The sequence below is a fragment of the Oscarella lobularis genome, chromosome 18 (genome assembly GCF_947507565.1).
Source record: "Oscarella lobularis chromosome 18, ooOscLobu1.1, whole genome shotgun sequence".
Taxonomy (NCBI): Eukaryota; Metazoa; Porifera; class Homoscleromorpha; order Homosclerophorida; family Oscarellidae; genus Oscarella; species Oscarella lobularis.
The window spans coordinates 371498-396964 of NC_089192.1; the positions used below are offsets into that span (position 1 = coordinate 371498).

The following is a 25467-nucleotide window of genomic DNA, read 5'->3' on the forward strand; positions in this document are numbered from 1 at the left end:
GATGCCTTGTTTTCCCAAACGATGGCCGAAATCAACGACTCGACGATCGACAAGGAGGCGGACAGCGACGACGCGACAATATGGACTCGCTTCAAACTTTGGATATGCTGGTCGTGCACGCATTTGTGGGGCGTTTGGTTTCTCCTCATCGTCTTTCTCCTCTGGGCTCTTCGATCGCCACTGAAACTTCGAGAAAACATAAGCTACTGTACCCAAATCACTCTTTCTAATCCGCTGACCGATTTAAGTCTTCTCCAGCGGCGGTGGTATTCAGCAATCTTTCGCCAAAGTTCTACGTGGCACTAACCGGAACTTCGTCTCTAATATCCGGTCTAATTCTCGTAATGGCTTTCCTAGACTAAAAGCTAAAGTAGAAAGACTATCATTATTAATTAATATACCCAGATTTTTGAATGGGTCTACTATCGACGCTATGGTCAATCGTTCATTGAGTCGGTCTCCCTTCGATATTTGTCCTCGCTCTTGGGAGCCAGTGAACCGGCTTCCACCTCTCCAGGTGAGAGAAGCAAAGATAGAGGATCCCTTGCACGCTTTTCTGACGTCTCAAAACTGATTAGAATGTAAAGTGTGGAAGAATCCGCTGAGTCTCTTTCGAGGGGCCGAGTATCAGAGGTGATTTGCGTTTCGCGCGAGAGTCGTTTTTCCGCTCTTGCAGCAATGCCTCGCAGATATCGACTAGCAACTGGGATCGATTACCTCACGACTTTTGACTCCAATATGACTCTACAAGAGAATCAAGTCAGACTATGATTACATATACCAATAGAGCAATGTAACGTATCTAATAACTATACGTAGTCTCATTTTACGCGTGACTCAGACGAAAGAAGTTCCAATGAAGTCGAATCGCGTACATGAAGTCGTACATGCTTAGAGGAAAAGAGAGACCCGTCCCCTTTTTGCAGTGATGTATCGCGCGTGGCAAGAAACAAATCCAAAGAATCGGCTTAATATGGCTCAAAAAGCGCTCACCATTGATCCCAAGTAATAAACGAATACATGTGCCACTGGTTTCTAATAGCAATGTTTGTCTTTAGTTGCCCATCTGCATTGGTTTTACTGGCTGAAGAAAAAGCAGAGACTATTGTCGAGGTAGCTCTGTGCTTTTTCTCTCCCTTCATTACCCCGTGCATTTTCTACTTAGATTGAACGATACCTGAAAGTCGCTCTGAAGTCGGCCGAAGAGCAGCAGCGCAAAACGCATTTTTCGCGCGACGGACACAGAGACGCGACGTCGACGTCCGACCCCATGCAAAGTGAGACAACTCGACTCCAAACGCTAGACTCCACGTGACTCCTTTCTACTTTAGAAAGAGAAACGAATCTCTGCGTGTACATTCGACGACGTCTGGCCATGTGCTATAGAAAACAAGGACGAAACAAGGAGGCAGTAAAGATGATGAAAGACGTGAGGCTGGAAAATTCTGAGGGGGGGAAAAAATTTCCCGCAATTCGTTTTCTTAGCTTCAGAAAGAATTTCCGACCATGAACGTTTTGAATATCCACGAAAACTTAATCGAGGCTCTTCTAGAGATGCACGCTTACGCAGAAGTTCAGGTAAAATAGATCAATATAACCTGTACCATAACTGACTGTCCCTTCAGCAAGTTCTAGCGAAATACGACGGTGAGGAATTTGCCAACTCGCTACGCATTGGTTACACATCGTCTTCCCCAGATATCAGTCTCCCCAAATCCGCGACTATCTGTTACACAGCTGCACTCATGAAAGCTCGTACAGTAGCTGATAAGTAATCAATTAATAACGGGGGGTTCCAATATATTCTGACGTCTTGTATGCGATCTAGATTTAGTCCTGACATTGCTACGCGCCGCGGGCTCAGCGCAGCTGAGTTAGCAGCAGTCGATGTCATACATAGGGCCGTCGAGTTCAATCCCCACGTCCCTAAGGTACGAGACGGAATCGAATAATTGATTCCATCCCTATTCCCTCCCTCCCAGTATCTCCTGGAGCTAAAGAGCATTGTTCTGCCGCCGGAGCACATCCTCAAGCGAGGAGACAGCGAGGCGGTGGCATACGCGTTCTATCACTTGCGTCACTGGAAAGAAGTCGACGGGGCACTCCAGCTGCTCTACTTCACGTGGGAAGGAGGTACGTACGAGGTTTATATGAGCAGCTATGTGCATGTGTGTGCGCGTAGCGTTTAACTTGGTACCTTATCCGCTGGAAAAGGGCCACTACTTCCATCCGTACCCGTCATGCACAGAGGCAGTTGATAAGGAGCTTCTTCCGGGTATGATTGACTTTTCTCTTGAATGGTTTCTCGTTGATTCTTTTCCCCGCCTGTTTTTAGCCCATCATAAGGTGTCCGTCTATCCGAAAAAAGAACTACCGTTTTTCATTCTTTTCACCGGATTCCTGTGCACTTTTACGGCCGCTTTGGCGCTGACGACTCACCAGTATCCCGAACTCATGGCACGAGTCGCTCGAGTGGTGAGAGAACTCCTATCCTTTTCTAAAAAATAACAACAACGGATTATCTCTTAGGTAACTGGCTGGCTCTCAGCACCAATTATGTTCCTGTTGGAGAAACTAGAAGCCCTTCTACCCTCTCACATCTGGCATCAGCTAACTAGAGCATAAAAACAGTTCTAACGAGACAGTGATTCGTCTGAAATATAAGTTGAATCGCATTGCGCTATAGGGGATGGGGGGAAGCACGCAAACATACACAAATCATACGCAGAGCAGCGACAGCGCAGCAGTCACGGCGTCTGCTAGAACCACTCCAACTACATCTTGATATTGACGTATGTTGGATTGGTCGCGACGCCGCAGTTGTTGTCCTTTTGAGACATGAGGGTATAGCCGTTATTTCCCCAGTAGGTCGACCACGAGTTCTTGATCAACCAGTAGGCTTCGCCGTTGATGGTGCCGTAGCCGACGGCAAGAACGGAATGATCCAGATCATCCATTCCATTGCCTTAATAATTAAAACTAATTATTATTATTATTGAAATGTTAGAGAGGGATTACCGCATTCGGGTTCAAAGTAGACTCCACTTGAATAGAATGAAAAGGAGCGGTGCGACGCGTCGATGTTGACTGCGACCGGACCCTTTGTAGCAATAGCAGTCTGCAGGGCCGATTGACTGCCTGACGTCACGTTGACATAGCTAGCAAGACGCGCTCCAACTGTAGCATTGGCAAAATGACACTCCCCATCCTAAGAAGGAAAAACAATCAAAACTAATTATTGATTTTCTTCAAAACGTACAGCCATCAGATATTGCCCGTAACTATCCGACGTCGCTATGCCACCGTGCTTCATGATCCACTCGTAGGCGCGCCACTCTTCGCCGCCGTCGCAGCCGTTGTTGCCGTAGCCCCACGTGCAATCGATGAGATTCTGCTGGGATAGCGGCGTCATGAACGTGCTATTATTCGCGAGGAAAAGGGCTCCTTCGATGGACTCGGACGTTCCAAAGCTCCAGCAACTTCCACAGATACCCTGATCCTTAACCCGAGTCACGGCACCTTAATAAGTAAAATTATTAATAGACTAAATTTAGACTCTATAGCGATCTTCTTCTATACTGCGTGGTAATGTGTCCTCGTTTCGAATTCTTACCAAATATTCTCCAGTCCATGGTGTCAGGCGTGGCAGTGACCATTTCGTCGGTCATTTCAAACGGGAGACCGTTGTTGTCTCTGGTGTAGCGATATCCACGCATCTTTGTCCGTTCCTCGTCGCTCAGATCAGCAAGATGATTCACGGCGACGTTGTAACTGAGATGACGGCGATTCGTCGAATGAACAAACCTAGACAACATCGTCAATCCTTTATCTCAATCTATAGCTCTTCTTTACCTATAGTTGTGACGAAAATGAGACTTGCGCTGTTCGTGCTCCGCCGCATTGGCGTACTCTTTTCCGTGCACCGACTTGAACTTGTCGAACTGGCGATCCACTTCTCCCGTATTCGTCAAGAGCTCGCCTATCGGATTGGACGCCGTTCGCAGCCCAAAATCCGCTTCCACGCCGGGTCCAGGAAACATCTCACACGGATAGCCTAAAAATAATGAGACTAACCCACCCATAGCGACGCTGTTTTCACTTACTCGACGAAATTTCAAAGACTTTTTCCGGTATTCCGTCCTCGTAAACTTTAAAAGTGACGTACTTGATGACGTATTTGTCGTAGTGGGACCCGAATAGGTTGTCGTAGCCGACGAATTCGAAATAGACGGGCACCTTGAAGGGCATCTCTTCGGTCGGCGGCAAAACGAACAGAGTATAGGTGTTCCGCTTGTATCCGTTCGTCTCTTTCATCACGTAGCGATCGCATGCAAGACCCTCATAAGAATCGGGACCCATGTTCTAGAGAGAGAGAGAGAGAGAGAGAAAATGAGAAGCTCTCCTAAAGACTACTTGGTGACACAACGCCTGTGCATACTATGAAAAGGACTTTTTTACAGTCTCTATACGTATATGCAGTGATCTGTTGTCTCTATCACTAAAGCTACTTCACTTCTTCTAACCGTGAAATTATCTGTTGCTGGAAGAACGCTCTGGATGCTTGTCATCGGCTCGTCCGACGTCCCGTTGGCGCCGAAACACTTCATTTCGTTCATTGTTGTCTCCGTCGTTTCAGGGACGACTTTGTATAAGGCGCCGTAAGGGGTCTGATCGGCTCGTTGGTAAATGTAGTTCAATCCGTCTAAAATCGAAGGGAAAGACTCGTGCGAGTTGCAATTCGACGTTCTTTTGCCGTACCGTAGTAGACTTGGAGACTGCGGCGGTTTTTTCCGTCGTAATAGGCGCGGAACGGTTCGACGATCTCCGAATATGGCATCTCGATGGTGCCAGTCGCTTCGTAGGCGATATCTGTCGACCATAACGGCGCATCGAGGCTCGCACAAAGGATTAGGCTCGCCAGAAAGCAGAGCGAAGCAGTCACCGCATGCGATCCCATGACTGTCTCGTGATTTTTGGTCAGTTCGCGTACGTTAGGCGCATGGGAAATTTCATTAGCGCCGAATGGTGGAAAAAAACGATTTCACCGTACCTCGCGCGTATTCCGCAAAGCGTAAGACGAAATCGCGAAGAAAGGCAGCCACGAGGCATTTCCGCCATCTTGAGTGCAGCGCGTGAAATCTTGCGTCATTTCGTTACCAAAAATAAATTGCTGACGAATCATTAGTCAAACCGGTATTCAAAACCGGTTTACAAATTCACGCCTATTCGGTGGAACAAATCAGAGCGCTGGATGAGCCCCACGTGACTCCAACGAACCAATGAGCGCGCTGGGTGGGGCTACGCTGTTCAAAAGCGAAGCGCACAACCGATTTCCTTCAGTTGCGGCTGAGGGTGGATGTTTCGCGGTTCGCTGCGTCTCGTCCTTGAACGGACCGGCTCGGGGGAAGGCAAAAGGCAAGTCTGGATTGGCGGATCAGCGTGGCCCACGGTTTTTACCGTGCCGGAGCCCGTAGGCAGGGCGAAGGGGGGCTTCGGCCTCGGTACGCGCACTGGGCAAAACGATCGCTTAGGTCTTATTGTTGCCAACAAGCACGAACTGCGCTAGGCTCGAGCGGTTACGGCTTGGAGGGGGTGTTCATTTATGGCCTGGTTGCCGGCACTTGTCTCACCCGATGGCACGATTAGACCGACGATGATCCGGCTCAGGTGAAGTCAATTTCGGCATTGCACTGTCTTTCTTGTCGGCCTCTACAAACAGTGGTCGGCCGTTCTCCAACCCAGAAGCCCTGGTTCTTAGCCTTGTGCTTACCAATGTGGTCAGGTATCGTCGCGCCGGGGGACTCGGTATTAGGGACCGACTACTCGTCCAGGCGGATACTGATTGGGGGGGCCGATGAAGCCGCAACTCACCCGAAACTTTTTGGAAGGGAGTCATCGCTTTGCGAAGACTTCCCTGGGCTACGAAGCGTCCGAACCTCCACGCGGTGTAGCCTGGATAACGCTAATACGGACGCAACCAAAAGGTACGTACAACGATTATTTGGCAGAGACTAATAGGTATTTGATTTTTAGGTCGCGCGCTGGATGAAGGAAAACGATCGAAGGACGAAGACAGAAGGAAGAATGGAAAGATCGACGACGAGCACGAAGAAAAACGAGAGATCCACGACGAAGACTGAACGAAGGATCGAGTGGACATGTTAGAATAATTAATTTTTGCATGAGTGTACTGTAAAATCGCTGTGTAGAGTGTGTGTGGAAATAAAAAATCATGACTCGAACGTTTGGCCGTCGCGTATTTGGAGAGAGGATTTATTTCTCGCTTAGCCTGCGAATCTGCGATGCAACGGACGTTTTTCTGACCGGATTGATCAAACGAGGCAGAGGCAAGCGATTTTCACGCGATTCGCCAAAGAAATGCTCTCAGAGCTCGAATTGAGGCCCGCGATTTCGTTTTTGGACCTAAAGGAGGCTTCACGAACGAAACAGAGCTCGGTGTGAGGGTAAGCGAAGACGAAATAGCTAAACCAGGAGTTGCAGCGCCGGTCCCGTGATCTACAATGGAGGAGACGGAGGATCGATGGTCTCAGAGACTCTATCCGAGTCGCATTTAGACAAAAGAGCCGTGCACGAGAAAATTCTTTATTTCGCTGTCCGAGAGCCTACCGTGCGCTAGAAAAAGCCTGTAAAGTAGTAAAGTCCTTACATATTGGGCGTTGTGGTTCAATCAGAACTACGGCTGAAGAATTCTATAAAATGATGGGCAAATATTGAGCGAAACATCTACATTTTACAGAGAGTAAGTCAGAGATCGAGCCAGCGCAATGACAAGACAAATAAAGCAAATCAGCTTAGCAGAGACAAATGTCAATTAGGTCTGTAATGTCTGTGATTTCTTTTTTATTCTCTTGGGTGCCCTTCGAAAAAACTATAAAAAGAGCCTTTTTGATTATACTGCACTTATCTGCCATAAATGCTAACCTTGAAACCTCTGCTCAATTCACTGTCAGACTGGCTGCCTGGCTTCATTGATTTCTTAGAGTTCGTCTGATCCTCGTTAGAATCACTAACTATCTCATTTCCGAATGAAGGCGATCTCTAAGCGCAAAATAGTACGTTTGATATTGTCACCTTATACTTTGGCCTACCGATGATAGAAAAGAACCACAGCTAGATCTTGAAAACTGCGAGAATCTTGTTGCGTCGCTTTGAGGATCACCTACAGTAGACACTGCGTCAGAAAACTAAAACACCGGACAGGCATAGAAAGACACCATCACTGAATCTGCTACTCCAATTCAATGGTCGAGCGTTCGTTCTTGGTTTTGGCTACATCAAGAAGCATTAAAGTCAATAAGGATTCAACAGTCGTAATCCTCAGTTAAACCTTGCAGCGTTTTTGAATTGGAAAAGGAGTTCCACATGAATCCGCTGAGGATTTAGGACACAATTGTTCCTTAGTGATTTCTGTAGATTCAGAGGCTTCAACAGGCTCATAAGCATTGCTGTATTCCAAGGGAGCGGGCTAAGAAAGCTTAGACATATATCTAGATGCTCACTGCTTCAATAATGCGCTCTTACATCCGCTTCACTGAAAGTCGGCACAAATTCAGGCCTAAGAAAATATAGGATAGGAGATGACAACGCAGTTTTTATTTATAAAATGTCTACGAGGCAGAAGAAAAAAACTGCATCTGAGTGGTGGCGTACGGGGTGGCCTCTGGTATTGGCTCTAAAGATGACAAGAATGATGACTTATGCAGCATAAACAAAATAACTTGACTTTACTTAAAGACGTCGAAGATTCATTTCCAATAACATGAACTGCACTTGGAAGACACGCTCGAAGGTCGTCAACGCTGGGACAGTCGCCAAGTCCACACTTTGGAAAATTCCTCTTTACCATAGCTGCATACTCTGCAAAAGAAAATGATTTTCTCTTTTTGGCTCCATCTTTACTTACGTTTCAAGCCTTCTCTGTCATGCTCGGAGCAGACAAAGACATTGGGACCATAGACGGGATGTTCCTCATAGTAATACTGACGCTCGCCAGCGAAAGCAGTATGTGGATGTCCTGAGTAGTAGCGAGGCATCTTCACAACAACGATATGAGGAAACGAGAGACTTTGGAGTGGTTGGGAACGTCGAATTTCACTGTCTGGCCGAACGAATGTGAACTCTCCCTTAGCAACGACACTTCCTTGTCGAATCAATTCGACGTCTACTGTTTCAGGAATTTCCCACACTATTAAATCTGTCAGATGAGGTCAAGACAATAGTGACAAAACCTTACTTGGGGAATGGGAGTCAATAACGCCAGGCTTAAGCTGCGTAGCAGTCGTCTTAGCGCATCGAACGTTACCAGGGCTGGAGAAGAAGACAACAATTCTATCCGTATCCCTCACTTGCACTCCATCGGGTAGAGTCAAAAAGAGTTGTATTTCTTCGTTGAGCTTGGCTTTGGGAGGACTGATTGTCAGTTTGTCTCTGTTGATATCGGAGGAAGGTGCCAGTGCCGGCTCCTGACGCTGGAGAAATTTATCATTATCTACACTATCCTTACGAACTCATGACAAGATCATACCAATTGGAGTGAAGTCAATGAACTGCTGCGGGGAGGTGGCGGCGGCGGCGGTCGCCGCAGTGGCAAACGATTTATCGCTATCGCTTCGGAATTCACATAGTCAGGATCACCGTCAAACGGAGTCTGCGACGAGCTGCCAGTGGATTGCCCGCTGCGCCGTCGATGATCTAGTACGGGGACAGCCTGTGGCAAAACGCTTGCACCATTGACGCTGCTCCCGTACCGTTTTCTGGCATGTTTCACCCAAGACTGTCCACGGTGCGTTCGACGAGTAATTCTTATATACACTCGTAAAGGAAAATCCCTCTTGCGTAATCATTGTTTACAAGCACAAGAAGGGTCAATGAGGCACAACTATCAGAATAAATCTAAAGACGGAGATTCCCATTAGAACTTTGAGCGCTTGCCATCCAACTGTCAATCGTTTGCACGTCCCCAACTCAGAGTCCCCCCTAGATGTAATCCCCCTGCAGTGAACATTACGAAAGGATCACCACTCCCCCAGTACCCTCCTACACTGCATATGTTGTTTGCACCAGAGATACCGGTGAAACAGGCTCTAAAACTAACAGACAAAGAGGACGAGAACATTGCTAGGGCCTTTTGTGCACGATATAGACGGTGACTGCTTTTCTTAGTGTGAAATTTGTTTTTATATCTCCTGGCAGCCTTATCAAAATCCTAAGTGTCACGCCTCGCAGTTCTTGAAATAGATCAATTTCAGTTTTAGTCTACGACGGGCCGGGTTTCGAGATGGTGCAGCTGTAGTGCGCAGGGCAAAGACACTTTCTCTCTGCATGGCGAATGGCCAGCAGCCAATCAGATGTGAGACGCCACCTGTGGCTGATCATGGGCTGATGATCTGCCCTCTTGTAAATGAGCAACGAACGGTTAGATAGCTAGTGAGTATCCGCATCAAGTACCATTTAGACAAAAGAGCCGTGCGCGAGAAAATTTTTTAGAGCCTACCGTGCGCTAGAAAGAGCGTGTAAATTCACAAATAAAGAAATTGAGATAAAATTGGGATCAATCACTCATCCAAGGCGTTCAGTTACGTCTTTTTCACTTTTGTAACTTGCATTTTGCGAAAAAACTAAACTCCGCACATTAGATTTATTAGTTTTTGCCTGAGATATGAAAACCTTGTAAGAAGACTTTTTCACCACTTCGCTTTCCGAATTGCTGTCATCGTGAGACGTGTTGCGTTTCATGTCCAAATCACTGATAACTCCAATGCCACTGTCAATGCTTCCAGCCAAGCTTGCAGGAAGCAACTCCTTTTTCAAAAATGGTTCAACTTTATCGTTGCTTGAATAACGTCGTCCACTGTTTGAGGAGATGCCAGAATCGTTTGCCTGCAGCACCAATAATTAAGTAATTAACAAATTTAACTCTTAGGCTACCGATTTCAAAGGCAAAGTGCGAGATTTTGACTCAGCTGATAAAGTATGTGAAAGAGCAAAATTAGTTTGCAGGGCTTTTGTTACCTGTGATTGATTCAACTGATGCATTTGACCGACAAGAAGTACTAGTTGTCGAGAATCGAGATAATCTGCCAGGGGAGTCAGACTGAGGATCGGCTAGTAGAACGTGCAAGGTGTTAAATTCTAAGATTCTGAACAAATCGTGCAAGCTGCACCATCACTCATTAGACTGCTGTTCCTATGCAACGGTCGAGGTTTTCTTGGCATTGGCTAAAAGAAAGAATGCTGTCAAAAGAATTACATTCTTCAACACTCGTGTAACCACCTTGCAATATCTTTGACTTGGGAAAGGCGTTCCATAAGAATCCACTGAACTGACTGAAGACTTGGGACCCACCTTTTCCTTGGGCTTCATATTTCTGGTTACAAGTACTTCAACAGGTTCGTATGCATCGTTGTTTTCCATAGCGGGCTATCATAGGAAAGAAAAGTACGCCTTTTCACTTCGTTAATGTTGTGTTCGTACGGTCTCTGTCTCTTCAGCTGAAATCTCGTCATGTGAATAAAGCAGGTTAGACGTGGCATATGCAGAAATCGTGGGTACTGCTGGTTCTATTACGCACAGATACTTTAGAATAAAACATGAGTCGCATTCTATGTACTTGGCATCGTCGATTCAAGTTCGTCACTAAAGCGAATCAATCCGGGAAAATGGGCATGAAGTTCGTCAACGCTCGGGTCATCGTCAAGCTCGCAAAGCGGAAAATTCTCTTTCACCGCTTTGACGTATCCTAGAGGTACACACACACACATAAAATCAAAATTCGTTTAGCGGCTTTCTCTTAGGTTACGTTTTATTCCTTCCTTGTCGTCTTCAAAGCAAACATACACGTTGGAACCGTAGACGGGATGCTGTTTAAAATAGCAATACGGAAGCTGGCCGCCGCTCAACGCCGAACCCATATCGTCAACGAGATTCTGCCCGACGGCATAGCGAGGAGCTCTGACAAGGACAAGGGCAGGAAATGAAAGGGGCTGCTGAAACTGCTGAGCAACTCCAGTGACCGGAAAGTGAAAGGTAAACTTTCCTCTGGCAATGACAACGCCCGCCTGCATTCCTCCACCTCTCGATCGAATTAGCTCAACGCTCACCGTTTCCGCAACGGACCACTCTGTTTATTAATTAATTAACGAATCACTTTAGAGTATAAGCGTTTACGAGAGAAAACTGACTTGGTGAGTGGGAAACGAGAACTCCTTTTTTGAGTTGTCGAGTAGAGCTCGTGGCGCATCTCTTGTTACCGACACTGAAAAAGAAAACTTCCGCCTCGTCAGCGTCTTCCAGTCGTTCTCCGTTAGGGAGGGTAAGATAGATTTGTATTTCTTCGGGAATCGTTGCACTCGGTGGACTGATTGTCATGAAATCGTCCGCTTCGACTCCAGACTCCTGACTTTCGGAGCCAGACGAGGTAGCAAGTCTCTGCAGAGTTTTCCTGTTATTTCCTTCACGGGAAAAGGATCTTATACCGAGACCGAGCGGGGTCGTCGTGGAGGTACTGGTGGTGGTCGACGCCGTCCCGTCGGTGTCACATTCTCGTACAGTGGAGCGGCTTCGTTTGACGGCTTTGGTGTCTGCGACGTGCCGAGTTCGTCAGGCAGGTGCCCGTGTCTCTGTCGCAAATCTAATCAGGAAAAAATCAGCGGTTTTCTTGAAGGAAATAGCAATCCTTCGCACCGTTTGTTTGCATGTTACGGAAGAGCACAGGACACAGGACAACGAATGAAAAAGTCACTCTAAGGAATCCTCTTTTACCTGCCTGATCGAGGGTGTTTTCCCCGAACGCACTGGCAATTACTCACACTGACTTGAAATCCCCATGATCATGAAAGTCTAGTGACCTCGAAGTTTCCCTGAGAGCACGTAATCTAAACTAACATTGAAATCGTCATCAATCCGTTCGTTTGTTTGTTTGTTTTACCGTGATGTCTCCTAGCAAAGAAGTATTGACACGCGCGCCCGGCACGCAGAACGGATCTTTCCTAGCCAGCAAACATGACAAGAATTTGAAAGTCTGTGCGGAACACGCACTTTGCACAAAAGCGCTCAACAATCACGCCAGCTCGTGGATTTCTCTCTGCATGACGAATGGCATCTAGCCGGCAGCCAATCAGATGTGAGACGCCACCTGTGGCTGATCATGGGCTGATGATCTCCCCTCTTGTAAATGAGCAACGAACGGTTAGATAGCTAGTGAGTATCCGCATCAAGTACCATTTACGCTTTACCAACGAACCAGCGCGATGAGAGCTATTGGCTTTCTAGCGTTTGCCTTTCTTACAGCAGGTCTAACCGCTCATAAAAGTAAAGAGTGCATTGACCCTGGCAGCGTCATTTCCGCAAACATTCAAGTGAAAGTGTGCGAGGTAAGTAAAATGCTTGCAGTCCGTATAAAAACATTCACGTCTCTCAAATCGTAGAGCGAAAACGAGCAGAACTGCAGCAAACAGGTGCGACTAAGTACTAGAAACGTTCGGGTTCGCTACGGTAAACATTATCTAGGCCAGAGGACCGCCAGGCAAAGCCGGACCGCCAGTATAAAGCGTGAAACGTCTACTCGTATCTCGCCCACACGCTCTCGTACATAGGGTCCTTGTGGAGACATGGGGCCACAAGGAGAAGAGGGAGAGAAGGGAAAGATGGGGGAAAGAGGTCCGCGAGGACACCGAGGTACGCTTGCTATCTATCTAGGCAGCACGCACAAGCCCCAAACCCGTTAACGAACAAAAATTCCATTATATATGCAGGTGAAAAGGGTATGTGCGGAGCAAGAGCGATGACAGAATATTGCAAGTCTTAAGAGATGTAAATTAATGTAATGCTACGTTGCTTCTTTACGTGCAGGTCAAATGGGAACAGCTCGTTCTGCGTACTGCACGAGCGCAGCTCATCATAATCAGTGCTGGCCGGAGATGCACAACATTACGTTCACCCTAAGCTACAGGTGCCCACCCGTGATTTCCCTAGGTCTGGTGAACGTCGACGCCGGATCGCACGTAAACATGCGAGTGCGCGCGAAAGTCGAGGACGTCACGAAATTCGGATTCACTCTCAAGATGGAGTCCTGGAGCGACAGTGTTACGTACGAAATGGAGTATTCTTGGACGGCATGCCCAACAGCTTGCCTCTAGTCGTAACTGCTACAATCCAAGCGAAAAACATGTTGCACGCTTAGCTGCTGTCTTGTCTCGTGCGTGTGTTTGTAGAGCTGTCATTCAATCTGTAATGCCCCAGGACTCAGTTTGCATAGAACGGCCTGTCAGCAATACAACGCAAGAGATATCATCGGGGAGTTTACACCGCATGAAATGACGCTCGTCTGTATGTACAGTACATCAATGCAACTAGCCTATCACTTAAGAAATTCGTGTGGGTTCACTGAGTAATCTTTTCGGATTTCTGGGTGCTTTTTGCTAGCTTATTTAGTTTACGAGGGACACCACTGTTGTCTGTGCCAAAACGTTTTCATCCACGAGCTCGCGTTTGATTTTTGTCCTTTCCTAAATAACGCTTATATGATATCTAGCCTGCTGCCAATCAGATGTGAGACCTGTGGCTAATGGCCTGCACTCAAATCTCTCCTCTTGAAAACGCGTAAATGGGCAATGAATGCGTAGATAGCTAGTGAGTATCCGTATCAAGTGCCATTTACGCTTTACCAACGAACCAGCGCGATGGGAGCTATTGGATTGCTTCTTGTTCTAGCGTTTGCGTTTCTTACTCCTGGTCTAACTGCTCCAATGAGCAAAGAGTGGGTTGAACCAGGCAGCGTCATTTCCGCAAACATTCAAGTGAAAGTGTGCGTGAAAGTGTGCGAGGTAAGTAAACGTATGCAGTCCGTATATAAAAACGCCCATGTCTTTCAAACGGTAGAGCGAAAACGAGAAGAACTGCATCAAACAGGTGAGATCAAGTATTAGAAACGTTCTGGTTCGCTACGGTAAACATTATCTAGACCAAAGGACCGCCAGGCAAAGCCGGACCGGCAGTATGAAGCGTAAAGCGGCTACGCGTATTTCGCCCGCACGCTCTCGTACATGTATATAGGGTCCTCGTGGAGACATGGGGCCACAAGGAGAAGAGGGACAAAAGGGAGACATGGGGCCACAAGGAGAAGAGGGACAAAAGGGAGACATGGGGCCACAAGGAGAAGAGGGACAAAAGGGAGACATGGGAGAACGAGGTCCGCGGGGACACAGAGGTATGCTGCTTGAGCCCAAAACGCCTGAACAAAGTTAATTACGTACGCAGGTGAAAAGGGTATGCCCGGAAACGGAACAAGAGAGACGATGGAATACTGCAAGTCTTAGTTAAGAGATGTATTATTAATGTAATGCGACGGCGCGTCTACGTGCAGGTCAAATGGGAACAGTTCGTTCGGCGTACTGCAACAGTCCGGCTCATCATAATCAGTGCTGGCCGGAGATGAACAACATTACGTTCACCCCGTGCTACAGGTGCCCACCCGTGATTTCCGTAGGTCTGGTGAGGGTCGACTCCGCGTCGCACGTAAACATGCGAGTGTACGCGAACCCCGAGAGCGTCACAAGGTTCGGATTTACTCTCAAGATGGCGGCTTGGAGCGACAGTTTTGTGTACACGCTGGAGTATTCTTGGACGGCATGCCCAACAGCTTGCCCCCAGTCGTAACTGCTACAATGCAAACGAAAACGATTCCGTGTGCTGCATGCTTAGCTGATGTCTTGTCGTGACTCGTGCGCGTATGTTTATGGATATGATAGAGCTGCCATTCAATCTGCAATGCCCCAGGTCACAAAAAGGCCTATTGTTTGCTGCCAACAATACCACATCCCATCGTTATATCCGGCATTACTTCTGGAAGTACTAGTCAAGCGTTTAAACCGGCTCAATTTTCGTCTGTATACAGGCAAACTTAAGTTCGTGGCCCTAACCATGCAGCGCAAGATTTTTTGCAATCTGCTTAGTCGTTTAGCTATTGTTTGCGCAAGGAGCTCGCATATTGAGATGTCACCAGGGAGTTTAAACACCGGATGCAATGAACCACTGGATCCGGGGTCGATCGTAAGTAAATAGCACCGCCGCCCTCGCTACTCATTCTTGTGAGATGGGTTCATCGAGCTATTTTTTCGGATTTCTGGGTGTTGTTTTGCTAGCTTGTACGTTAGCAAAACCCGCAGAGGACGAGTCAACGGGAACTACAAAGCAATGCAGCAAACCCAAGCAAAATCAACTCCAATTCATCTCATACGGAAACATATGCGAGGTTTTGCGACCGATATTGCACTAAAGTGACTAAATCCTACGACACGTCTTTTAGGATAAGCAGAAAGACGGCTGCATTCCACTGGTAAGAGAATGCAAAATTCCTCTTATGTATGTCTATAAAATGGCCTTTTATTTAGCTTCAAGGTCCACCAGGAAAAGCAGGACCGATTGTAAAAGAATACTACAAGCATGTTCGCCTCTGACTTTTTTTTGCAAGGGTCGAACTGGAATGAAAGGCGACAAAGGGTGCCCGGGAAAAACGGGGTCCATGGGGCCAAAGGGAGAACGTGGAGACAAAGGAGAAAAGGGAGAAAAAGGGGCAAAAGGATGCCCAGGACCCCAAGGAATAGACGGTCCACCGGGACCCCGTGGCATAAATGGATCGAACGGTGAGCTAGCCTACGAAGTTCTATATGAGCTCGATCACGTATTCCGTGCAGGACAGAAAGGCGAAAAGGGCAATGCATCAGATGCTGGGAGCTGTAAATGTAAGTTGAATCGAAAGTGAGTTCAGTTAACGATCCGGTTTCCGTAGGTCAAATGGGAAGCGTTGAATCGAACTACGTCACCCTCGAGGCAAATCACCCCCAGTCAGGCTGGCCTCAACTGCACGAGGTCCAATTCAACCCCTGCTTTGAAAACCCACCGAACGTCCTCACGGGAATGAGCCTGCTAGACAGTCACAGCACGAAAAATGTCCGAGTCGATATAAAAGCGACCCAAGTGGGCAGATACAATTTCACCCTCCATATTAGCTCGTGGGACGATTCTATTCTGTACCGCGTTCGCGCAACGTGGATTGCCTGCTGCGCGTAATAGCGCCCCCGTGCAGACTTGGAGAGTTTGTTCTTGTAAATGTGCCACATTTATTGTGGATGCGTCTGCATTCTCTTTTTTCGCGTTTCCGCTTGTGCCGAACGAAAGGGGGACCCCGTTCCAGTTTACCTCGAGATTGAAGCGAATTTCTGCTACATGATGCCATGATTCCCTACATGGACGACTCGATCGAAGTCGCATGTTGTTCGTTTCGAGGGGAGAGCCAATTCGGACGCTTGGGGGGCGCTTGGGGGCCTTTCTCTTCGTCTTTCGCCTTTTGACACCGTCGTAGGTATGTCTTCGCCTAACGATAGCACGTCCTCCTTGTCCTAATCTATGGTCACGGTACGAAGAAGCACGAAGATCCGCGTAAGACGCACGCTAGCGAGAGCCTGCCCCTGCTCTCCGCTCTGTAGTCTAGCAGGCTCTGTAGAGGCTTCTTGAAGCATGGGAGACAGCAGCCGGCGACGAACGCTCCGGCAATTGGAGCAGCTGAAGGACGAAATGGAGTCCATGCACAAAGCGCTACAGGAAACGACGTCTCGAGTCCAATCGCCTGCGAACGAAGGCACTGGGATCGAACTGGAGGCTCCCGTTGGAGAACGAAGCTCGAACGACGCAAACGAAATGAAATTACGAATTCTAAAATTAAAAGTAGCGTAGATTTTCTTCACATTCCGAGTTGAATACAAACGAACTCGATTCCCCCTCCAGATTCGACGTATTGAGAGTGTTATGGACGAAATTCGTCGTCTCCCGGGCAACGACAAAGATGCAACGCCAAAGCATTTGACTCTGAAAGCGTTTCACTCGTGGGTCCAATCGAACGAGGAGATATACGAGCTCCAATCGAGAATCATCGAAATCTCCGTCGCACGACGCGAACGACGAACGAAAACGGCAATCGAGCAGACGAACGATCCCAAAACAAAGGCCATGGACGCGATGCAGAACTTCTTCAAAGTCGATGCAAGAACGATAGAGTTTCGAGATCAATTGAGGTCGTTTTTGGGCGTTCAACAGCCGTCTGGAAGAAGCGAGAGTGGCGTTGCGATAAAGAAGACGTTCTTGGATGCCTTGTTCTCGCTCAACGCGGCCAATCGATCTTTTGAAGGTCGAAAGTTGAGGGAGTACGCGCGCGAGTGCTGGAATGAGGAGGATGGCGGCGAACGAGGCGCTCATCCGGCTCGTTATCACGATTTTACCCAGGCTTTGAGTCATTTTGTTGTCGATTCGCAGGCTTCTTATCACCAGAGGCAACTGGAGCCGCAAACGGTGCAGGTGAGGGTCCTTAGAGGTGGAGAGGCTGTAGATCCTTAGACTATGGCTGCAGCTGAAAGTTGAATCGAACCTCATGCCTGCAATACATAAGAAATGTATGGAATACGTGCGTCAACGAAAGGAAGACGCTATACTGTCTAGGCAGTGTAAAAAGTATGCAAACGTCACGCAGGCACAGATGAGGTACACACAGATAGATAGTAGATATAGATATATAGATATGAAATTCCATTCTAGTATACCTCCTCAATGCCAGAGCAATGAACCTGTTCCTTACATTGACGCTATAGCTCAGTTAAAGTAGGCGTAGACGTTCTGATCTCAAATGTTTTTATAATTTTCACTTTGAGGGCGACTTGTTTCTGCGTCATTCCCAGTCAGAAGCTGTATGGAGTGATGAAATCAGCTCGTTCCGTATTTTCTAAATTGGCAGAAAGTCAGCAAGACGCAGTCGGAGCTGGTACAAGTGCATATATCATCGCGTTAGGCAATTAATTGTTATTGTTTTCAAGACGATTTTATGGACATTTGGTGCTACGTTGTCATCAAAGCAGACCTGCCAGAGCTAGTCCGTTCATAGAATCATATACACTAATATTCTTGTCTAACTGTATAGTTTCTCAGGCGACTATGTGCAACTACATGGCGGAATATAGCTGCCAAGGATTGACGCAAGGCGAAGCGGGATACTTCCTGTCGAGTCTACAAGGGGCAGCACAGTACATATTGTCTCTAAAGGACAGAGATTTGATCCCACTCAAGTCCCAAGCCTACTGAATGCATTGGTACAAATAAAATAGGTTTTTTATTTAGACATCGATCGTTTGCTATTTGCTGCCCTGACGAGACGAGGTCTTGCGCGTCGGCTTTGTTCTCACTATCCGGCATCATCTCGAAACAGAGCGAAATAGAAGGATACAAAGCCTACGCTGTTTTGCCTTGGACTATCAATGCATCAAGGTACAGTATCTAGATGTATGTGGGCACAGTAAGTGTGATACCCCTCTGCTAGGCCTTTATCTGTGGTACTAGTGAAGACGGGTAATTTAGAGGACAGAGCCAAGATTACGAGATTTTCGTAAGCGTCGATGGACCTACCTGTCGTAGAAAGGAAATACCTTGCTTCTTAGTTTGACTGATCAAAATGAAAAGGAATTTCATGTCATCGAGGAAACGTTGAAGAGGGGTAGGTCCGGTGGAGCGGATTTCTTGGATACACCCGAAGGACTGGCAATTGGATTCAAGTCGCACAATGGCGAGTCTTCCACGACTGGGGGAATCCTACTACTGTAATCTTCTGCTTCAGATTTGCCTGAAGATGTTGCACTGGTTCCTCTATCACCAAACAATCCTAAAGCTCAATACGATCGCACTCAGCTTTGCACCAGACTAAATCGTCTATCGATACCTTTGCCAGGTGGGGGAAAGTGCTCTTGGAGTCCCTATCACTGATTGCTACTAGATCCCATTGAATCAAAACCTCGAATATATGACATAACGGAGAAAATCCAATTGGAAATGCTTCACAGTTTCGAGACTGTTCATCAACACGACGACTCTCTTGAGCTAATCAAAGAATCACAGGTTATCACTAGGGTAAAATACTTTTATTTATTCGCTTGAATGGCTCTCCAGGTTCATCTTCAACATCTTGGCTATCTAACGTTGCTCGTTCAAATCGACGGGCTCTATTCGGACGTGATGCTAGCAGCCGTCCAATCGTTTCAAGTAAGAAATTTCGTCTCCTTGCCCCTACCTATGTGACCTATTGACAAAGGTGGCGTGGAATGCAAAAAATTCGACTCCAGGAAGAACGGATGGTCGACTGTGTCCGGAAACGCGGCGAAGAATAAGGGAAGAATTCTCCGCCGTTTGGAAAAAGATGACAAGGTACGATTCGAATTACCTGAAAAACACCCAACTGATTTTCTATCTCTTAGACTCGGATTGATTTGCTCGACGGATCCGCTCTCCACGGTCCAAGGCGACGTGAAAACGTTTCGTCACTTCGTTTCCGAATGTCAGAAATCTTGGGGAATCGTCGTTCACGCGCCCGGCGTTCTCGGTCCGAAAACAATTCGAGAAATCGATCGACAACTGACTATTTTAAATCCATCTCGCCCGCGTTAGTTTAGATAGCAATATTCTTTATTTGTTTTGTATCTATGACTCACCGGCAAAAAATTGAAGCAACGACTCAAAGTCGTACTCTTCCAGAACAGTCATCAATTGGGGAACTTTGCTTTTCACGTTGATTCCCTGCATCCACACTATATTTGAAAACGAAAAAAACAAAAGACGCCTTTCGTACCTTGAATTTGAACTTGTCAATAAACAAGTCAGTTATCATACGTATAGGTAAGTAAAGGAATTCAACAGAAAGTCCTCTTTAAATTCTAAAAGCTAGTAAGGAGGATATCATAGAGACGTTCCAAGTGAGAGGGCTGAAGTTTAAATTCCGCTTGAAGTTTATCAGCATTGTCTGAGAAAAGCCTTTGATATATTTTTATTAGACAGTGGATGGTTACTCACCTAAGATTTCCTGATATTCCGCTACCATGTACTCCCTGCTTCCTTCGTGTACTTCCAACTCCTGAGGGCTCGGAAATCAAACAGGGAAATGCCATGAGGTGGGGGACTCCACCTTGAGTGCTTCAATCAGTTGAACTTTCTTTGCAAGTAAAAGCTGATGCTCGAGCTTTGGGTGTAAAAGAGTCAGAGTGTGAGACACGGATTCATCGTTGATGTCTGTAGACAAACGAAGTTCGTTGCCATCGTCCCCACAACGTTTTGCCCCCCACTACGTACCATAGGAAAGACTTAGCTTGATTTTTCTCTCAGTAGCCTTCTTCGAAAGAACGTCTTTTATGATAGAAATTGTCGAAACGTTATCAGACTTGAACATCGCCTCCCCTTTTCTGAATCAGACTCATAGACTACATACCGGTAATCATAATAATCTAACCTGTATGTGCACTCGAGTTGAGTATCTAAGAACGTCGAGCGAAAGTACAACGACACTTGGTCATCAGAAGGGACACTGTACAAAAGAAGACGTCTTAAGATTTGATAGACTGACATTTTAGCTCCTCTCACCGTTCAGGAACCTCTGGCAGGCAGAACCATACCCACGAGTGGACTTCGGCTAAACTAAACGGTCCCCCCAGCTTCAATACATTAAGTGGTCTTCAATGGAGAATTTCTTGCAGTTTGATTTGATTTTTTTGCGATAGGATGCTTACCTCGTGTCGTCAAACGAATGGACTCTTTGATGAAGGGAAAGCGGTTTGATGAAGTATTGTCGCAATTGGCACACTTTGGGTTGAATGCGAGGAGTGATATAAGCCTGAACGGTACCATATTGGCCCTCGATCGATCGTATCTGCACAAATACGCGCTAGACCCAATCGCATTGACATCTCTAGGAACCTACTTTTAGCTGTAGCTGCTTCGTATTAGGTTGGCATCTGTACGTTGCCAACAAATAGTTCCCACTCTATATTATAATATGTTGATTTTGGTCTTCGTTTTTCCTCTCTTACCTCTACGTCGCACGCACTATAACTGACAACAGCTGTGCTGGAGTCAATGTCAAGAAGATCAACAGGAACGTCGCTCTGAACGAGGACGTAATCGATTGATGTTTGAACCTCGAGGAAGAGCCCATAGGACGCGTCCTCGTCATTCAAAACAAACTTGTCTTTGACAGAGAACTTGGGACGAGAATTACAGCTAAGTTTCTCTTAATCTTTAATCTTACCTGAGGCACGGCTGAAACTGCAGTCTCAGTCATAGTCGACGCTTGATACTTTGCTCTTTCCTTGGTCACTTTCTCGTGCAACTCATCGATTTCCTCTCTCAATTTCTCCAGCCTGGCTTGACCTTCGGCGGTTATCTCATCGACGGCGGACGACGGCGGTAAAGAGGAGTCTATTTCCTTCACAGACGGCTCCGTTGTGAAACCAATAACGTGACCAGCGTATGTCGAAACGACGACTTCGCGATAGGAGGACCGTCCAACGATGCCACCGGAAATAGAAGAAACTCCCTCAAGAAGATTCTAAAATATTAAAAAAATGTTTTGGTATTTTATTTTCTGATTAATTAACCATACGCTCTTGTGCTTCAGGGTTGGTTCTTTTGCTTCGTCCAAAGCGTAGACCTCCACTTGGCCGTCGTCGCGACCGACGAGTATGTCCGGCACGCCGTCGTTCGTCAGGTCATAGAGATCAATACATTGAATGCCTAGGAGGAAATTTTCTCGTCTGGTCCTGTGATACGTTGACCTGACTTGCCTCCTGCTCCTCGCTCGTTTACCACTTCCCACTTAAAACTGGGTCCATCACTAATATTATATATATATTGTATAAAGGCAGACGTTTGGCGAGGTGTCTACCTTTGTAGCTGAATGAGACCCATTTTGCCATCTAGGGTTCCATACAGGACTTCATCTGTGTGAGAGAGAGAGGAATAAAGATAAGGCCTTTAGCCAATCTGACGTACCGGGAGCGGAGTTTTTATTCAAAGCCAAACATAGAGGTGGCCCAGCAACTTCACATTCGTACATCAGATCAGAATTCTACATGCATAGAGATAAGGCTAGAGACACGAAAAAGACTAAAGCAGACAAACATTGAGAACTCGTAGCATTCTGTCAGAGCAAGCCAAAACTGGCAAAATCTGAGAATCCCTTTAGAGATTTAGAGAGAATACATAATTTTTATATTTCAACTAATAGCTGTTACCCTTCGCCACTGAGCAGACAAAGAACATCGTTAATCCGATCAGGAGAAAGATAATAGTTTAAGTCACTGCAGTCTCGATACTGATTATAAATGTAGGTGCCACAGAGAAACAGATCTGCACCGTGAATGAACCTGAATAGAAAAGATACAATCCACATCTATTTAATTTTTTATTCTTTTTATAATTACATCGATTGTATGCTTTCTGTGAGATTTGTGTCGAAATTAAAAAATTGCTTTCCTTTCTTCGAAAAGGCCTTGATTTCCGGCCCAGAAGCAACGAAAATTTTGTCTTTGATGGCGTCCGCGGCTCCGCCGAGTTCCAGGCGAGATATTTCTCGACCAGGCAGCGTTTTGAAAACCATCTCAAGGGGGGGAAATTTAAAAAAATGTTAGGCTGATGAGAGCCCCTCCCTCTTCCTTTATTTACCGTTGCTTCTCCTTTTCTCACGCCAAAACAAGTCACTATTCCGTCGTGATCCGCCACGGCAACCTAACAGTCACGTAATATGGGGCTCTGAATGCGTTTGGACGCGATTGTTGCCTTCTGCGATGCTGTAGGAGATCGAGCGGGAAGAAGTTTCATGGTTCGCGGCGATGTGATTGCCGTCTAAAAGGGTACAGCTCGCTGCGACCCAAAAATGACCTGATTTCGACCTGGTAATAGTCTCTTTTGCTCAAACTCAAGTCCATGTCTCCGGACTAGCGCGCGCTGCCTTACCCGAAATGTCGCCCATTGTGGTCGTTCTTCTTGCCTTGGCGAACGGTTTACTTCGAGCCGAATCGGCTAAATATAACGAAAAAGCATCGGTAAGTCGATTCGAACGGCGGAAGTCTCTCACGAGAGCCGCTTTTGCCTGCGCAGGTGGACGTCTTTGTGAACAAAGTCGGTCCCTACTTCAATCCTCACGAAACGTATCACTACTACTCCTTACCCGTCTGCCGACCCACCGAGGTAAGCATCCTACTCGTAGCATCACTGCAACGAGCTTCGTTGCCTAGATTCAGCACAAAAGCTTGACTTTGGGCGAAGTTCTTGACGGTGACCGCATGGCCAAGTCTATGTACGAAATCAAGTTCAAGGGTAAGAGGAGAAGGACCCAATGGGTCGCCCAGAACAGGCGCTTAGGGAGAGCTTCTAGAAAATATCGACGAACCAAAAGAATTGTGCAAATTTCCGGCGACAGAGAACGATCTCGAGACGCTAAAAGAAGCGGTGGAAGAACTCTATTATTTTGAATTTGTTGTTGGTAAGGTAGATGAGAATTAAAAGTGTAGACTATCTGAATTTTTTTAATCTAGATGATCTTCCGATGCGAGGCTTCATTGGGCATCTTGAAGAGAGCGGCTTTTTACCGCATCGTCACAGGACATACCTGTGGACTCATCTTCTCTTCAGTTTTCTCTACAATGGAAATAACGTTTGTTTTGACGGGTTTTATCCGGTGTGATGGATACCTATATTCTTCAGATCATTTCTGCTAACGTCTCTACGAAAGGAAAAGCCCCGTTGAACTTGGACGATGCCCAGGCTCCCTTTGACATAGTGTACACGTACAGTGTCAAGTGGTCACCTACAGAGTACGATATATAGATGCACATCACTCTGACTGAGTACATGAGCAAGGGTTTTTTCATAGTGTGACCTATAGCAATAGAGCCAAGCTGTCTACGTCGAGTTTCTTTCGTAAATCATTGGAGGTTAGTCGGTAGAAATTTTTAAAAACTCTACTTTAATTTAGTGATACTGCAGATTCACTGGCTCTCGATTATTAATTCAATTGTTCTTGTCATTCTGCTAATCGGTTTTGTCATCATTATACTGATGCGAGTTCTAAAAAACGACTTTGCGCGATACAACATCAATGACGACGGCTCAAGCGAAGACGATTTAGGTGAGTAAGAAGGCATGGCGTCGTTTTGGAACGTGTCACGGAATTGGTCTGCACGTACCTTGTACTTGCTGGCTATTGGACGACACGAAAATAAATTATTTCGTAGCAAGCCTCGAGAATACAGTTTGTTTTCTTAGGCTCTGCGTTTTACATTGTCTTGCTTTCTTGCAGATCAAGGAGATTACGGTTGGAAGATTATACACAGTGACGTCTTTCGATTCCCTCCCTATAAGAGTCTCCTGTCATCCATACTCGGTATTCGAAAACAAACGAGCAAATTTTTCGAAACTGTTTCCGTAATATTGCAGGAGTTGGATCTCAGTTTCTCTCCATTGCTTTCGGTATAATTTTGATGGCGTTTGTTGGTCTCTTCAGCATTCACAGGTACAGTGAACCACCAACAAAATCCAAAAGACTGCACTCTGCATTTAGACACGGTTCTCTCAATACAGCAGCTGTTTTACTCTACGCTCTGACGTCATGTAAGATCTTGAGAATTTTTTTCAAGAAGGCATCACTTCTCTGCTCCCTAGGCGTGGCTGGCTTTGTTTCCAGTCGATTTTACAGACAAATAGGAGGCGAAATGTGGGTGTGGAACATCGTACTCACCGCCTCTTTATTTTCAGGTGCGAATTTCGCCGTTTTCGACCTCATTTACCCATTTCTGTTTCTCTAGTCCCTTTCTTTCTGGTTTGGAGCACCGTTAATTCCGTCGCTTGGTACCTAGGCTCAACTCAAGCTTTGCCTTTCACAACAATAATCCTCCTGTTGTTAGTCTGGCTTCTAAGTAGGTTCCCCTAACCTCCCCTTAACCTCCTCATGTTTTTCTCCTCAGTTGGCTTTCCTCTTACTATCTTGGGAGGAATTGTCGGCAAAAATACGTCCGCCGATTTCAACTCGCCTTGTCGAACGAAAAATATTTCTCGTGAAATACCGCCCGTTCCCTGGTATCGTTCGGCTCCCGTTCACATGGCAATCGGCGGCTTTCTTCCCTTCAGCGCAATCTCCGTCGAACTCTACTACATCTTTGCGACGCTCTGGGGTCGCGAGAACTACACGCTCTACGGAATTCTCTTCATTGTGTTCGTGATTCTTTTGAACGTCACGGCGTGCATATCTATTGCTCTCACCTACTTTCAGCTCTCGTCTGAGGACTATCGTTGGTGGTGGCGATCTGTCATTTCGGCTGGTTCCTGCAGTTTATACGTCTTCGGCTACTCCTTGTTCTATTATTTCAAACGATCGAACATGTCGGGTATCCTTCAGACGATTCAGTTCTTTGGATATACGACCCTCGTCTGCTTTATGTTCTTTCTGATGCTGGGAACGGTGGCGTTCTTTGCTTCGCTCAAATTCGTGCGTTACATATATGTCAATTTAAAAATGGACTGATTCTGAATGTGTACGTGGTAGTTGTGAAAATAAAATAGAAGAGAGTGAGTGTACGATCAATTAA

General features: G+C 46.5%; 9 protein-coding genes across 11 annotated transcripts; 5 read left to right on the forward strand and 4 right to left on the reverse strand.

Moving 5' to 3' along the window:
* The first annotated feature begins 3 nt into the window (after positions 1 to 3).
* LOC136197979 (protein ST7 homolog) lies at positions 4 to 2675 on the forward strand. Its single transcript, XM_065987882.1, has 18 exons — positions 4 to 208; positions 259 to 341; positions 406 to 517; positions 579 to 633; positions 690 to 759; positions 820 to 871; positions 927 to 1005; positions 1059 to 1113; positions 1166 to 1277; positions 1332 to 1429; positions 1486 to 1578; positions 1626 to 1647; positions 1699 to 1771; positions 1829 to 1931; positions 1983 to 2133; positions 2183 to 2275; positions 2336 to 2475; positions 2530 to 2675. The coding sequence occupies exons 1-18, from the start codon at positions 22 to 24 to the stop codon at positions 2623 to 2625; spliced, it is 1674 nt and encodes a 557-aa protein (XP_065843954.1). The 5' UTR covers positions 4 to 21; the 3' UTR covers positions 2626 to 2675.
* Positions 2655 to 4988, reverse strand: LOC136197977 (digestive cysteine proteinase 1-like). The gene is made up of 8 exons (XM_065987879.1): positions 4759 to 4988; positions 4524 to 4702; positions 4104 to 4362; positions 3853 to 4054; positions 3614 to 3804; positions 3260 to 3519; positions 3019 to 3208; positions 2655 to 2965 (listed from the first exon to the last, which is right to left on the reverse strand). The coding sequence occupies exons 1-8, from the start codon at positions 4955 to 4957 to the stop codon at positions 2775 to 2777; spliced, it is 1671 nt and encodes a 556-aa protein (XP_065843951.1). The 5' UTR covers positions 4958 to 4988; the 3' UTR covers positions 2655 to 2774.
* Positions 4989 to 6737: 1749 nt separating this feature from the next.
* LOC136197683 (uncharacterized) lies at positions 6738 to 8865 on the reverse strand. Its single transcript, XM_065987502.1, has 12 exons — positions 8769 to 8865; positions 8546 to 8712; positions 8255 to 8489; positions 7925 to 8206; positions 7750 to 7878; positions 7633 to 7693; positions 7543 to 7576; positions 7349 to 7486; positions 7236 to 7290; positions 7110 to 7180; positions 6943 to 7059; positions 6738 to 6889 (listed from the first exon to the last, which is right to left on the reverse strand). The coding sequence occupies exons 1-12, from the start codon at positions 8779 to 8781 to the stop codon at positions 6833 to 6835; spliced, it is 1359 nt and encodes a 452-aa protein (XP_065843574.1). The 5' UTR covers positions 8782 to 8865; the 3' UTR covers positions 6738 to 6832.
* A 567-nt stretch (positions 8866 to 9432) lies between these two features.
* On the reverse strand, positions 9433 to 12130 carry LOC136198004 (uncharacterized). Its single transcript, XM_065987907.1, has 15 exons — positions 12059 to 12130; positions 11949 to 12009; positions 11836 to 11900; positions 11705 to 11763; positions 11497 to 11651; positions 11203 to 11449; positions 10821 to 11141; positions 10632 to 10760; positions 10496 to 10581; positions 10295 to 10441; positions 10185 to 10239; positions 10033 to 10125; positions 9949 to 9983; positions 9688 to 9900; positions 9433 to 9638 (listed from the first exon to the last, which is right to left on the reverse strand). The coding sequence occupies exons 4-15, from the start codon at positions 11715 to 11717 to the stop codon at positions 9597 to 9599; spliced, it is 1536 nt and encodes a 511-aa protein (XP_065843979.1). The 5' UTR covers positions 11718 to 11763; positions 11836 to 11900; positions 11949 to 12009; positions 12059 to 12130; the 3' UTR covers positions 9433 to 9596.
* A 102-nt stretch (positions 12131 to 12232) lies between these two features.
* On the forward strand, positions 12233 to 14877 carry LOC136198006 (uncharacterized). 3 transcript variants are annotated; one of them, XM_065987911.1, is made up of 6 exons: positions 12233 to 12393; positions 12448 to 12477; positions 12530 to 12562; positions 12616 to 12697; positions 12775 to 12816; positions 12872 to 13260. In XM_065987911.1, exons 1-6 carry the CDS (start codon positions 12271 to 12273, stop codon positions 13156 to 13158), a joined length of 597 nt encoding a protein of 198 aa, XP_065843983.1. In that variant the 5' UTR covers positions 12233 to 12270; the 3' UTR covers positions 13159 to 13260. The 3 variants fall into 3 exon arrangements, with proteins under 3 accessions (XP_065843983.1, XP_065843982.1, XP_065843981.1); XM_065987910.1 differs by lacking the exons at positions 12448 to 12477; positions 12530 to 12562; positions 12616 to 12697; positions 12775 to 12816; positions 12872 to 13260 and adding exons at positions 13901 to 13930; positions 13983 to 14015; positions 14075 to 14228; positions 14279 to 14326; positions 14385 to 14877 and having other exon boundaries at positions 12238 to 12393; XM_065987909.1 differs by lacking the exons at positions 12233 to 12393; positions 12448 to 12477; positions 12530 to 12562; ... (1 more) ...; positions 12775 to 12816; positions 12872 to 13260 and adding exons at positions 13645 to 13845; positions 13901 to 13930; positions 13983 to 14015; ... (1 more) ...; positions 14279 to 14326; positions 14385 to 14877.
* Positions 14878 to 15087: 210 nt separating this feature from the next.
* Positions 15088 to 16224, forward strand: LOC136198005 (uncharacterized). The gene is made up of 6 exons (XM_065987908.1): positions 15088 to 15272; positions 15327 to 15356; positions 15412 to 15444; positions 15492 to 15663; positions 15715 to 15762; positions 15810 to 16224. Exons 1-6 carry the CDS (start codon positions 15114 to 15116, stop codon positions 16088 to 16090), a joined length of 723 nt encoding a protein of 240 aa, XP_065843980.1. The 5' UTR covers positions 15088 to 15113; the 3' UTR covers positions 16091 to 16224.
* A 257-nt stretch (positions 16225 to 16481) lies between these two features.
* Positions 16482 to 19677, forward strand: LOC136198008 (uncharacterized). The gene is made up of 15 exons (XM_065987912.1): positions 16482 to 16744; positions 16805 to 17371; positions 17424 to 17554; positions 17609 to 17671; positions 17722 to 17831; positions 17884 to 17939; positions 17996 to 18132; positions 18185 to 18331; positions 18384 to 18449; positions 18502 to 18626; positions 18678 to 18788; positions 18834 to 18955; positions 19007 to 19099; positions 19149 to 19261; positions 19312 to 19677. Exons 1-15 carry the CDS (start codon positions 16538 to 16540, stop codon positions 19499 to 19501), a joined length of 2238 nt encoding a protein of 745 aa, XP_065843984.1. The 5' UTR covers positions 16482 to 16537; the 3' UTR covers positions 19502 to 19677.
* Positions 19498 to 22832, reverse strand: LOC136198009 (Bardet-Biedl syndrome 7 protein homolog). The gene is made up of 22 exons (XM_065987913.1): positions 22774 to 22832; positions 22661 to 22726; positions 22547 to 22609; positions 22306 to 22481; positions 22117 to 22248; positions 22004 to 22061; positions 21875 to 21950; positions 21768 to 21822; positions 21667 to 21716; positions 21486 to 21616; positions 21132 to 21431; positions 20914 to 21084; positions 20805 to 20867; positions 20614 to 20753; positions 20468 to 20557; positions 20337 to 20411; positions 20180 to 20289; positions 20016 to 20119; positions 19904 to 19964; positions 19791 to 19853; positions 19683 to 19723; positions 19498 to 19630 (listed from the first exon to the last, which is right to left on the reverse strand). The coding sequence occupies exons 1-22, from the start codon at positions 22807 to 22809 to the stop codon at positions 19535 to 19537; spliced, it is 2157 nt and encodes a 718-aa protein (XP_065843985.1). The 5' UTR covers positions 22810 to 22832; the 3' UTR covers positions 19498 to 19534.
* A 3-nt stretch (positions 22833 to 22835) lies between these two features.
* LOC136198011 (transmembrane 9 superfamily member 1-like) lies at positions 22836 to 25457 on the forward strand. Its single transcript, XM_065987916.1, has 14 exons — positions 22836 to 22926; positions 22982 to 23071; positions 23119 to 23200; positions 23259 to 23366; positions 23419 to 23537; positions 23588 to 23697; positions 23757 to 23817; positions 23870 to 24011; positions 24183 to 24266; positions 24320 to 24395; positions 24444 to 24493; positions 24545 to 24637; positions 24688 to 24798; positions 24847 to 25457. Exons 1-14 carry the CDS (start codon positions 22843 to 22845, stop codon positions 25401 to 25403), a joined length of 1767 nt encoding a protein of 588 aa, XP_065843988.1. The 5' UTR covers positions 22836 to 22842; the 3' UTR covers positions 25404 to 25457.
* Positions 25458 to 25467: the final 10 nt, after the last annotated feature.

Bases quoted from the DNA above. Each gene is read 5' to 3' on its own strand.
- LOC136197979 (XM_065987882.1), top strand. From the start codon at position 22: ATGGCCGAAATCAACGACTCGACGATCGACAAGGAGGCGGACAGCGAC. The intron at 872-926 runs GTACATGAAGTC...CCCTTTTTGCAG, and splicing joins TTCCAATGAAGTCGAATCGC to TGATGTATCGCGCGTGGCAA. The intron at 2,476-2,529 runs GTGAGAGAACTC...ATTATCTCTTAG, and splicing joins TGGCACGAGTCGCTCGAGTG to GTAACTGGCTGGCTCTCAGC.
- LOC136197977 (XM_065987879.1), bottom strand. From the start codon at position 4,957: ATGGGATCGCATGCGGTGACTGCTTCGCTCTGCTTTCTGGCGAGCCTA. The intron at 4,363-4,523 runs GTTAGAAGAAGT...CTCTCTCTCTAG, and splicing joins CAGCAACAGATAATTTCACG to AACATGGGTCCCGATTCTTA. The intron at 4,055-4,103 runs GTAAGTGAAAAC...CATTATTTTTAG, and splicing joins AGTCTTTGAAATTTCGTCGA to GCTATCCGTGTGAGATGTTT.
- LOC136197683 (XM_065987502.1), bottom strand. The intron at 8,207-8,254 runs GTAAGGTTTTGT...CAGATTTAATAG, and splicing joins TATTGACTCCCATTCCCCAA to TGTGGGAAATTCCTGAAACA. The intron at 6,890-6,942 runs GTTAGCATTTAT...CTCTTTTTATAG, and splicing joins AATTGAGCAGAGGTTTCAAG to TTTTTTCGAAGGGCACCCAA.
- LOC136198004 (XM_065987907.1), bottom strand. The intron at 11,450-11,496 runs GTATAAGATCCT...AAAACTCTGCAG, and splicing joins GACGACCCCGCTCGGTCTCG to AGACTTGCTACCTCGTCTGG. The intron at 10,442-10,495 runs GTACGAACACAA...TTCCTATGATAG, and splicing joins CAGCTGAAGAGACAGAGACC to CCCGCTATGGAAAACAACGA.
- LOC136198006 (XM_065987909.1), top strand. From the start codon at position 13,702: ATGGGAGCTATTGGATTGCTTCTTGTTCTAGCGTTTGCGTTTCTTACT. The intron at 14,229-14,278 runs GTATGCTGCTTG...TTACGTACGCAG, and splicing joins AGGTCCGCGGGGACACAGAG to GTGAAAAGGGTATGCCCGGA. The intron at 14,327-14,384 runs GCAAGTCTTAGT...GTCTACGTGCAG, and splicing joins AAGAGAGACGATGGAATACT to GTCAAATGGGAACAGTTCGT.
- LOC136198005 (XM_065987908.1), top strand. From the start codon at position 15,114: ATGGGTTCATCGAGCTATTTTTTCGGATTTCTGGGTGTTGTTTTGCTA. The intron at 15,273-15,326 runs GTTTTGCGACCG...CACGTCTTTTAG, and splicing joins CATACGGAAACATATGCGAG to GATAAGCAGAAAGACGGCTG. The intron at 15,664-15,714 runs GTGAGCTAGCCT...TATTCCGTGCAG, and splicing joins TGGCATAAATGGATCGAACG to GACAGAAAGGCGAAAAGGGC.
- LOC136198008 (XM_065987912.1), top strand. From the start codon at position 16,538: ATGGGAGACAGCAGCCGGCGACGAACGCTCCGGCAATTGGAGCAGCTG. The intron at 18,133-18,184 runs GTCCCAAGCCTA...TTTTTTATTTAG, and splicing joins AGAGATTTGATCCCACTCAA to ACATCGATCGTTTGCTATTT. The intron at 18,450-18,501 runs GTAAGCGTCGAT...CTTGCTTCTTAG, and splicing joins GCCAAGATTACGAGATTTTC to TTTGACTGATCAAAATGAAA.
- LOC136198009 (XM_065987913.1), bottom strand. From the start codon at position 22,809: ATGGACTTGAGTTTGAGCAAAAGAGACTATTACCAG. The intron at 22,482-22,546 runs GTAAATAAAGGA...CCCCCCCTTGAG, and splicing joins TGAGAAAAGGAGAAGCAACG to ATGGTTTTCAAAACGCTGCC. The intron at 19,965-20,015 runs GTGGAGTCCCCC...CCGAGCCCTCAG, and splicing joins AACTGATTGAAGCACTCAAG to GAGTTGGAAGTACACGAAGG.
- LOC136198011 (XM_065987916.1), top strand. From the start codon at position 22,843: ATGTCGCCCATTGTGGTCGTTCTTCTTGCCTTGGCGAACGGTTTACTT. The intron at 23,367-23,418 runs GTAAGGTAGATG...TTTTTAATCTAG, and splicing joins TTATTTTGAATTTGTTGTTG to ATGATCTTCCGATGCGAGGC. The intron at 24,494-24,544 runs GTAAGATCTTGA...TCTGCTCCCTAG, and splicing joins ACTCTACGCTCTGACGTCAT to GCGTGGCTGGCTTTGTTTCC.